The sequence below is a fragment of the Sinocyclocheilus anshuiensis genome, unplaced genomic scaffold (assembly GCF_001515605.1).
Source record: "Sinocyclocheilus anshuiensis isolate Anshui unplaced genomic scaffold, SAMN03320099.WGS_v1.1 scaffold426, whole genome shotgun sequence".
In the NCBI taxonomy this organism is placed as follows: Eukaryota; Metazoa; Chordata; class Actinopteri; order Cypriniformes; family Cyprinidae; genus Sinocyclocheilus; species Sinocyclocheilus anshuiensis.
The window spans coordinates 422,775-433,546 of record NW_015542362.1 but is presented as its reverse complement, the minus strand read 5'-3'; the positions used below and the strand labels follow the sequence as shown (position 1 = coordinate 433,546).

Here is a 10,772-nt window from a genome sequence, read left to right as displayed (position 1 = left end):
GTACAGTGAGAGTTCAGTGGATTAGTATTCATTTTGGAAATGGAAATCCCTCACAGTGCATCATGTTCCCACCCAGTGAATAATCCCAAAAACACATTTAAGAGTCCTGCTCAGGTGAGTCAGTTCTTCTGATAATGGTTCTTGGTAAGACTTGTACTTACAACTTTACAACTTGCGCAGTAAAATTTTGAAACTGTTTGTGTATTTAGGTCTGAGTTGGCTGATACTTAGAATTTTGTATTTTTTGTAGGCTGCTTCACTTCTTCAGTTAATTAAATGAAACAGAAACCGAGAGAGAGAGAGGGAGGTATTAGTGTGCTTGAGTGACGACAGGTTCAGACAGTGTGACGATTGTGTGTGTCAGAGTAAGGTGAGTTGGGCCCAGAACACAAAGAGCGAGTGAGAGCAGAGTTCCGCGAAAACAGCCAGAAGGTAAGTCACTAACCTCCAATGCTCTTGGTTTTGTTTTTGTCTTATATGTGTGTTTATTGTTATTAGTTTTTCTGTCATTCATATTTTTGCATTGTATGTTATTTTTCTTTAAGTGTATAAATATTTTTGAGCTTATTATGAAGCAACCTTGAGATTCTGAAATGATAGATAAATAAGACACTTTATTTGTATAGCAATATAGGTAAACATAACTTTTTTATGTGTAAATGATCATTTACAATACCAAATTATACATACAACCATGGTTAACTCTGAACACTATAATTAGTCAATTCCTTTTCTTTTAAACAGCAAAACCTTTACTGAAACATTTAGAAATTTATATACGACACTTTCAAACCAGTACTGTGATCTACATCTTCAAATATAAGAAAACTACACCACTAATACTGACTTAACATTTGCAAAGCTTCGGAGTCTTCAGCACGGCATTTAAATTAAAATATGTTCTCGTTATATCATGTATTATAATATCTTTTAACTTTTAGTTCCTATACGTAAGTTATGGGCTTTACTAAAATGTTTATGTGATCAAATATTCATAATTTGCTCTTAATTTCATGTTCCATTTCATTTGTAGTTCAGCTATTTGTGAAATATTTGAAAAGCCCAGCTTAATGCACGTCCTAATATGAATAATATAAAATATGTGGAATAATGACTGTGTAAATCTCTGCACAGTATGACATTATGAGTGATTTTGAGTCAGTCATCTGTCTTGGCACCAGCTGCAGTTCCAGCATGACCAACTGGAGTCAAAGTCAATGGCAGGCTGGAGTTCATCTTATCAAAAAGTCATAAAGCAGAGAGTAGCCTGTCATTTTAGGAGACACGCTTTTCCTAAATAGGAACTTATTGATATGCTGTATACACACAGAATGAACTTTGAACAGTGTGCCTATGATGACGTGACTGATAAACACACATTAATGTGGGATGGAGGGTTAGAGATAAACCTCAGGCCATGTTTAATTTCGACAGTAGACCCAAGGAAGCCTGCATGCTGCTGCTCTTCTTCTTTTGTTTGATTGTGTAAGGAATGTCTTCTGCAAATTCTCTCATGACAAATATATGGCTGATCTTTTCCCAACATTTTTAAGAGATGACCACCATCACACGTCAAAGTCACATGTTTCCTTCTTCCTTCCTTCCTCTTTAGATTGCAAAGACTGGATTAACATCTCCTCCTGAGTTCACAAGACCATGACTATCGGCAGGAGCTCCAGAAAGAACAAGGCCCCTCATTCTCCTCCTTTCCTGGACAAGGCTAATGGATTCTATGGGCGCTTGGATGAGATGTTTGGAGACGATGTACAGATGGAGAGAGAGACCATAGAAGAACAGATAGGAACCTTAAACAGGAGCACCCAAGACAATAGTACAGCTCCAGGCTGGATAGAAGAAGATGACCATGTGGTTGATTTTAACCAGGGTATGATGGATGACGATGGGACCACTTTACTGAAGAGAAAGCCCAGCAGACTGAGTCGCCGCTGGAGCAGGATGAGCTCCAGGAAGGGAAAGTATGACAAATTTCCCTCAGAAAAAGAACTTGGTAATGAGACCAACAAGCCCACCTCTGTAGATCTAAACCCAGAGGTGCCACCAGCAACCCAAACCCTGGAAAACAGCAAAGAACCAGAACCAACACTGATCCATTTCTCTGTGAGGGAGCATACTGATGACCAGACTCTGATATCAGGGAAGAAAGAAGGAGAACGGGAAATGGAAGACACAAGAAAAGAGAAGAAGACAGAAGGCAAACTGAATGGAGAGTCAATGGAAGTTGTAAAGAGGAACAATCTCAAGAATTATCGCAAGGTGAGATTTAGTCCTTAGGGTTGGTTGTTTAATTCATTTGGACATTTCTGTAAAGTTGCTTTGCACCGATTTGTATCGTAAAAAGCGCTATACAAATAAACTTGAATTTAATTGAATTTTGAAAAATTCTGGACCCGGAATCGAATGGAGTTCGGTTTCGTTGGCGGTTCTCCGCCGAAATATCGTACTAAAATACCCTAACTGCAATACTTAGGCTACTCGGCGTTGCCGCAACGGTTCTTTTTGGTGAATAAAACCATGCCCGCAACCCGCGTAGTCAGAACAAATTACTCTAATGAGTCAATTCCTTTTAGTGAATCAAACACGAACTGCTTACAACAGCGCAAGATTAGAGTAGTTAACGACTGGTTGTTCACATAACACCGTGTAGATAAAGATACAAATAAAACTCTTGCCAGTGGTATTTTATAAATAGACTATTAGAACAACGAAATGTGTTCCCATATTTGTGCTATTGGTGTTTAATATGGCCATATTTAATACAAAATATTGGTTAGCATTTATGCACCTTAAACAGACAGTCTACAACCCATTTTCAAATTTTGCTTGATAATAATTTTATTGTGAATAAATCCGAACATAACTGTGATACCTTCAATGTCCCATGCATCATCCCAGTATCTAATTATAATATTTAACTCCTAAGGAGTTAATACTATTTGGAAGGTCACTTGAGCAGGCAGGGCTGGTTACTCTGTAACTATCTATGGTTTCAAGGAGGAAGATATTTTAGAGAGGCATGTGGGGTAAAGTTCCTTTTTTTTTCATTGTGCAGAAATAAGCAGTCTGTTATTTCTGCTAGGGTCCATCACCCCATAACTGTTTACATTTGCTGCAATATACCATGCTTGTCTCTCCTTCTCATCTCTCCACCCTACCTAAAGAGTAATAGTTATGTACTTACTCCCACCCTCTTGTGTTATTAGTCCTTTTCTTGAACCATCTGTTTAATCACTATCAGTTTTCTGTTTGCATTTATATGGTCAGAGGACATATGCAAGTGATACAGGGACAACAACTCTTTTCAGTTGCACACAAGGTGACCTTGATTAGAGGAATGTATGTGAATAACCAAACAACCCTGTCACTTCCATTCTGTCCTCTAGTTCAGCTAATAAGGGCACATGCTTTCTCTGTCAGAGCACTGACCCTGTAAAACTGAACAAACATCTTTCTAATTAACAGTGATGTATGTTCATATGTAAAGGGTGTTGTTTTCTGTGATAAACTGGCTTTATCATTTATTTTTACTTTTCTACTTTTAGGCCGTGGACAGAGCTTTCCGTAGAGGATGGGAGACTTTTGTTGCCAATCTGTACAGTGTGACACTGACACCTATATCATCAACCTCCTCTTCATCCACACCATCAGACAAAACTGAATTGAACAGGAATCGTGTTTTAGCAGAATTCAGATAACAGTAGAACAGACTTATTTGTATTTTCAAATTGATGAGTAATTTCATTTATTAATTTAAATGTGCTCAAATATTTAATATGCATCGTTGTTCTTGCATAAAACGGATAACCATCAATCTTGTTTTAAACTGATCATTATGTAACCTGACATGAAAGGTCAATATTTGAACTTTTTATCAGTGTATAAATTTGTTATCACAGTGCTAACTAAAGAGGCGTCTACCTGATCTTTGTTCCCTTGTGAGGAAACATGAGGCCTATAATTATCCAATGTGGACAGATCTTTTTTATTTGATGTGATAATGTTTTTGAGCTGTGAACAGTAGCAGAGTTCCTGTACTTTGGCGATGAACGTGTATTACAGGTTTTGTACCAAAGGGTTAACTCTTAAAAAAAAAAACTGGGAGCTCACGGATTTTTTTTTTTTAATGTCATCAACAGGTAACATCACTGGCAGTGAAGTATATAAATAACTGAGCCGAGAGATGAAATGAAGATGGCTTTTGTTTTCTTGGGACTTATTTATCTTGTCTAACTTAGTTTGCTGAACCCAGTTTCCTAATGTTATGTAGGAGAATTTTTATTTGTAGCGCCTTTTTTTATCTGCATTGTGACATCAAAGCAGTGCTTATAATAAAAAGGAAAAGTGAGAAAAAAGTCAATCTGTTTGGCTTGATTCTGTTCTACTGAACAAAAGTGTTGTAGTGTTGTTTCCCATACGGCAAAAAATATTTTTTTGTGACGACATATACCAAAATATATAGATATATGCCAAATATAGCGACGCTCAATGAAATACATTTTTTAAATATATATATATATATATATAGTGTGTGTGTGTGTGTGTGTGTGTGTATATATATATATATATATATATATATATATATACATATACATATACACACACACACGGTATATATATACTATACAAAGAAAAGTTGTATAGTAGTATTCTATTCTTAACATAGCAAAAGAGTCATGTTAAACATTGTGGTTGATATGGTTCATCATTCATCACACACTGGAATGGAAGGTCAAGTCAGACGCATTTCATTGTGGGATACTATATCCCATACAGTGTGCTCTTATTAATACTGGACAGTTTGATAATTAGGGTGGGTCATCTAGGTAATCGATGCATACAGAAAATGAGCACATTATGCACAGTGTACATACTACATAGATGTTAAGTGAGTAGCTTTGCTGTTTCAAATCTATTGTAGGCCTACCAGTACTCTTGTATCGGTGCAGATATGGTGCCATCTAGTGGAAAATGTGAAGCTTAAAAATGGACAGTTATGATTTTCATCTGCTTTTTATGTTACAAATCAACAAGCAACAAAACGTTCTACAGCTGAATGTATGTGATACTGGTATACGTGTGTTATACGTTCAAATTGTGTTATACATTATTTTGCCTCTAAGTGTCTGCTCTCACTATGCTGCATTTATTAGTTTTGCTATATAGGATGGCTATTATGTGCACTAGAATAACATGTTTTACATACTTTTTGTGCAGTTACAGTCTATTGTTTTAAAAATATTTAATAATATTTTAATTCAGAGACCACAACGAATGTTGGCGCTTTTAATGTAATCCAGTAACCTCATTGGTTGTTTGTAAAATGGGCGTGGATTTTACGTGACAAGAATAAAACGCGCCGAGACCTTCACTTCGTCCATTTTGGAGCAGCTTCTTCTTTGGTGAGGTGTTGCGCTGTATCTATATCAACTGTAGTGTAGTTGTTCAGCTTTTTATTTCGCCTTTTTCTACAAAAGGTTCTTAAGTTATATATATATATATATATATATATGTCCCTCTTTTCTTTCTTCGTATGCATTTAAACGTTTATTTCACTCCGTAGCCCTTTAGTAGATAGCTTCTGGGTGTTTCCATTCCGTTGGCCCACGAGCCTCTGATTTGTATCTAAAACCATCCTGGGTTAATTATTGCTATTATTTGACATCTTCCCATTATTATCAAAGTTGACATGTTACTGTAGCGTAATTGAGACGTATTTGTTACTGGTTTGCTTTTTTTAAGGCGTTGGCGAGATCTCTCAATGATGATAACTTTCACAGACCTGTACTGAAATGCTGTGATTGCACTTTATTTATCTGAGGAGAGACTGGCGTGAAGAATTGTATTGTAAACCCTCCGTGTTGTGAAAGCTTCAAATGCAAACACGTGTCTCAACTGTACGGTTTTCTTTTGCAGCTGTGTCGACCACGATGAGCATGAATTGCATGGGCTCATGGGAAGGTAAGGATGCAATTTTATAGTACTTTTCCTAAAGCATGTGCCACTTGTATGTGGACCTGACATATTAGATTAGGGAACTCCGTTAACTAGAACTGTAATCTATGAAACTGCTTTTACTGCTTTGTTCATCTTTATTACATGAATATAATGCATGGGTCCTTTTATAATAAAGAACTTGAGTTTAATTGATCCAGGATCTTACTCCTATGGTGTAGTCCTGAATTATGGTCTACCACACCCAAGAAGTAACTGCAGCATTTGTGTGCTGAATGTATGAATTGACATCCAGTGCTACTGTGATGACTTCTGAATTCTCTCTTCCTGAATTGCTTTGATGTAACTGTTCTAAACTGAGTAGCATTGGACATCTAGCACACAGTGCCAAGCATTAATGTTAGTGCTTGTGTTTGTGAATGCTGACACTTATTAAAGCGTTTGTTTTGCAGTTTCTGTGCCATCTGCTGGGATGAGTAGACCAAGATCGGTTAAATTCAAGGCAAGTTCTTCAAGTGTTGAGGGTCCTCCTTTTTAAGATTGAACATTTTAAATGATGATTTCAAAAGACAAGCATATGTCTGAATTCCAGTGATGTTTGCCATTTTTTTTCTGAGATGAGGCAGATGACTGGAGTCTAGTTACCTCCCTATTGCAGTAACTAATTGTTCGGTTTTATTTTAAGGCCTCCTTCACATGAACTTTGAGAGCATGATGACCATGGGTTGTGTTTGTAAGTAGTTTTTCGAATTCAAAGTTAGGTTTCAAATCCGTATTGTCTGAAGTGATTTAAGTATTTATATCTTAACTGGACGACAGATTTGTCATATGGCATTCTAGTCACCAAAGTATGATCGGACCATATGACCGTACGGTGCTTGTTTTTGAACTGTGTTGGCTACTCCGTGTTTACAATGCCTGTTATTTTTCTAGGTCATCCCCCTTTTTTTTTGTCGTGGTAATGGAGCACCGTAATGTTCAGGTGAGGTGTGGTGTTTTTTTTTTTTTTTTTTTAAATGGTGGTTGAATGGATGGTTTATACTGTTAATATCTAGACCGTCTGATTGCCCCATGGTGTTACAGTCCCCAAAACCCTGATCAGACAGTGATAAACCTGGTTTTGTTTCTCTAGTTTTAATTCGGGCTGGACGATATGGCCCAAATTTATATCACTGTATATTTCTTAATTTCGGTCGATATATAATTCCGATATCGAAATGAACACTATCTGAAATAGAAATATTTTGTAACATTATAAATGCCTTTTATCATCACTTTTGATTCAATTTTAAGCATCTTTGCCAAATAAAAGTGTTAATTTCTGTAATTTCTTTCCCCCCAAAAATAATAAAAATTATACGGACTCCAAGCTTTTGAATAGAAGTGAAGTGATGTGACATGTGGCCAAGTATGGTGACCCATACTTGGAATTAGTGCTCTGCATTTATCCCATCCAAAGTGCGCACACACACACACACCGTGAACACACACCCGGAGCAGTGGGCAGCCATTTTTTGCTGCGGCGCCCGGGGAGCAGTTGGGGGTTCGGTGCTTTGCTCAAGGGTCCCTCAGTCGTGGTATTGAAGGTGGAAGAGAGCGCTGTACATTCACTCCCCCCACCTACAATCCCTGCCGGTACGAGACTCGAACCTGCAACCTTTGGGTTACGAGTCCGACTCTAACCATTAGGCCACGACTCCTCCTCCCCAATAGAATAGTGTATGTTACAAAAACTTTATATTTCAGATAAATGCTGATAATTTAAAATCATCAAAGAATCCTGAAAAAAAAGTTATCGACTGTTTTAAATATTGGTAATCGGCATATTAGAACGATTTCTGAAGGATCATGTGACACTGAAGACTGGAGTAATGATGCTGAAAATTTAGCTTTGATCACCGCAATAAATTACATTTTAAAACCTATTCAAGTAGAAAGCAGTTATTTTAAAAAGTGAAAATATTTCAACATTTTACTGTTTTTGCTGTACTTTGGATCAAATAAATGCAGCCTTGGTGAGCAGAAGAGAATTAAAAAAAAAAAAATAGAAATAAAATAAAATATATATGTATATGTAAGTCTTGCTGTTCAAGAACTTTTGACTAGTAGTGTAGGCTGATTATTATAGATTGAAACAAATGTGCTTCAGCCAGAAAAAAGGGTATGAAAAGTGATCCTCTCTGCCAGCAGGAGGCGCTTTTAGAGTGATAAAACTAGCGGTTTCCCAGGCAATGGCTGTAATCAAAGCAGTTACTGTTTACTGTTTTTGCTGTACTTTGGATCAAATAAATGCAGCCTTGGTGAGCAGAAGAGAATTAAAAAAAAAAAAATAGAAATAAAATAAAATATATATGTATATGTAAGTCTTGCTGTTCAAGAACTTTTGACTAGTAGTGTAGGCTGATTATTATAGATTGAAACAAATGTGCTTCAGCCAGAAAAAAGGGTAGAAAAAATGGTATGAAAAGTGATCCTCTCTGCCAGCAGGAGGCGCTTTTAGAGTGATAAAACTAGCGGTTTCCCAGGCAATGGCTGTAATCAAAGCAGCTCCGCTCATGAGCTACTTCATCAGATAAAAATGAAAATGTCATCGAAACTTTTCTGAAGACGGTCGGTTCCCTTCAGAGACACATTCACATAAAACACCCGCGCCGCGTTTTGATTTTGAAACGTGCAGTGCTCATGTTTATTCAAAGTCAAACGCCACTAATAAATCAATGTATGGGAAACACTGGTAATGTATATCGGAAATTTTAAAAAATCATCAGTTATTGAAGAAATTAGATCATATATTGATATTGAATTATTGTCCAGCCCTAGTTTTAATATTAAAGCTCTTTTGTCTCTTAGGTAGTGTCGGCACAATGAGCTCTCACCAAAGACCTGGAACTCCCAAGGTACTTCTGTTTATTTTAAATTCAGTGTTTTTTTTCTCCGTCTCCGTGATGAAGATACTTAGCTCACTTTGACCCTATGTGAAAAGTAACGAACATCTGAGAGATTTATTGGCCGCTTATCATTCTGATTTTCCATATGACCGTGTCAGACATCATTCCTCTTTTCTCGACAGGGCTGTTATTTGTCCAAGACTGAGTGGCTAAAGTCCTTTGGTGGTATTAGGTAAGGTTATTTGTTCCCATGTGCTGCTACTTAATACTTAGTCCCTCTGTGATGCATGATTATTTTTTTGGAATCTCGTTCGTCTGAAATTCTGTTGATAAGTCTTTATAAATGATGTTACAGTACATGTTTCACCTACATTTTGCATGCTTTTTGTATCTGAAGTGATGCCCAGATTTTTCTCTCCTAAAAGGTTGCACGCATGTAGTACTCAAACGGGTAAGAATATGCACTTACCATGTCATTCCATTTGAAATAGTCCCTTTTTAGTTAACTTGTACCTCAGTGCTCAATTCCATCTGTAACCTATGATGATTTTTGCAGTCTCGTTCGTCTGAAGTCCTGCTGATAAATTAACGTTTACTGATGTTACAGATTTGGCATTTGTATCTCTGCATTTTTGTTGCTCTCCCTTAAGATTTTTTTTCTTAACCTATAGGTGGCGCACCTGATGTGGTGAATTCACAGGTGAGAATTCTGTTCCTAATAAACAAAATGACAAACTTTATTGCAGCTGGTCCTTTTATGATGTAACTTGCACACGTCTTACTCCCTGTGCCAATACCAGAACCTGAAATGGTGAACCCACTGGTGTTGCCTGGGCAATAAGGGGATGACTTGTTGGGGTTACTAACAGTCTGAGAAGAACTAGCTTTAGCGTAGATAAGTTTTCCTTTTCATATATCGGTCTCCTAACTTAAAAAAAAAAAAAAAAATTCTCTAATTTGATTCCTTGCAGGACTACAGTGAATTCTTTCAAGTTCTGCTCCCTTGAACATACTGAAGCTGGTATGTGTTTTGTATTTTCAACTTGAGTTACATGTGAACTAGTTGGTGTGATGACGGAGTTGCCGCCCCAGTCTGATTTATCTGACTGAATGGTACCCTCTGATCTCAGTAAATGGTTTCATTTAAAATTTGTACTTGTGAAACTTTCATTTTAGACTTTTTTTCTTTCCCCTCAGGTAGTTAGTTCCATGACTGACCATAAAGGTTTGTATTTTCATATTGGCTTATGTTGATTTATTAGTTGTATTACTTTTTAAATGATGACTTATATCGCCCCAGTCTGATGTGTTATGACTGATTGATAATTCTGATTAAATGTAGACCATTTAAAGGTACTGGTTCAAGAGACTTTTTTTAGTGACTTTCTTTATTCCCCCTCCAGGTCACTTAAATTGCATCTGAGAAGTTGAACTGGCTGAAACCTGATGTTCATCCCTGTACTATAGATCTGCTGAACTGAAGTGTTGACTGGCGTTAGTAACTGAGTGTTTTTCTTTTTACTTTTTATTCCTAAGATTGCAAAATAAATGGCTCTTCTGAATTTGCCGTTTCAAATACAGTTGCGTCCCCGAGTCATCACCTTTTGCATTCATGTTTGTATCAGGGATTTTCAGTGATCTAAATGGAAATGTGACCCTTTTAAATGCAATTCTGCTTGGTCAAGCTTTATGAGTCATGAACAAAGTTAATTGATTTATAAAACTTGATGGTGTTGGTATGTAAAGCTTAACACTCACAGCACTAGAAGTAGTGTTCAGTGTTAGGTCAAGATAATTTGTTAATGTTCACTTAAAAGGCTTGTCACAACATCAAAAATGGTTAGTGTCTGATTCGTCATGAAAATGCATAGCATTAATCTCATTTTGTTAATTGGGCATTCATTTCTCAATAGA

General features: G+C 36.8%; 1 protein-coding gene and 2 long non-coding RNA genes across 6 annotated transcripts; all 3 read left to right on the top strand.

The window, feature by feature from the left end:
• The first annotated feature begins 302 nt into the window (after positions 1-302).
• Positions 303-4,411, top strand: LOC107691905 (uncharacterized). Of its 2 annotated transcripts, none has more exons than XM_016490744.1 (3): positions 303-432; positions 1,613-2,274; positions 3,561-4,411. In XM_016490744.1, exons 2-3 carry the CDS (start codon positions 1,657-1,659, stop codon positions 3,711-3,713), a joined length of 771 nt encoding a protein of 256 aa, XP_016346230.1. In that variant the 5' UTR covers positions 303-432; positions 1,613-1,656; the 3' UTR covers positions 3,714-4,411. The 2 variants fall into 2 exon arrangements, with proteins under 2 accessions (XP_016346230.1, XP_016346231.1); XM_016490745.1 differs by lacking the exon at positions 303-432 and adding an exon at positions 1,108-1,485.
• Positions 4,412-5,367: 956 nt separating this feature from the next.
• LOC107691904 (uncharacterized) lies at positions 5,368-6,476 on the top strand. The gene is made up of 3 exons (XR_001634595.1): positions 5,368-5,417; positions 5,932-5,976; positions 6,423-6,476. It is a non-coding gene; the product is annotated as an uncharacterized LOC107691904 (long non-coding RNA).
• A 173-nt stretch (positions 6,477-6,649) lies between these two features.
• Positions 6,650-10,438, top strand: LOC107691903 (uncharacterized). 3 transcript variants are annotated; one of them, XR_001634592.1, is made up of 9 exons: positions 6,650-6,703; positions 6,904-6,952; positions 8,821-8,867; positions 9,041-9,090; positions 9,284-9,309; positions 9,530-9,558; positions 9,830-9,879; positions 10,060-10,083; positions 10,262-10,438. It is a non-coding gene; the product is annotated as an uncharacterized LOC107691903 (long non-coding RNA). The 3 variants fall into 3 exon arrangements; XR_001634593.1 differs by having other exon boundaries at positions 10,056-10,083; XR_001634594.1 differs by lacking the exon at positions 6,904-6,952.
• The last annotated feature ends 334 nt before the right edge of the window (positions 10,439-10,772 follow it).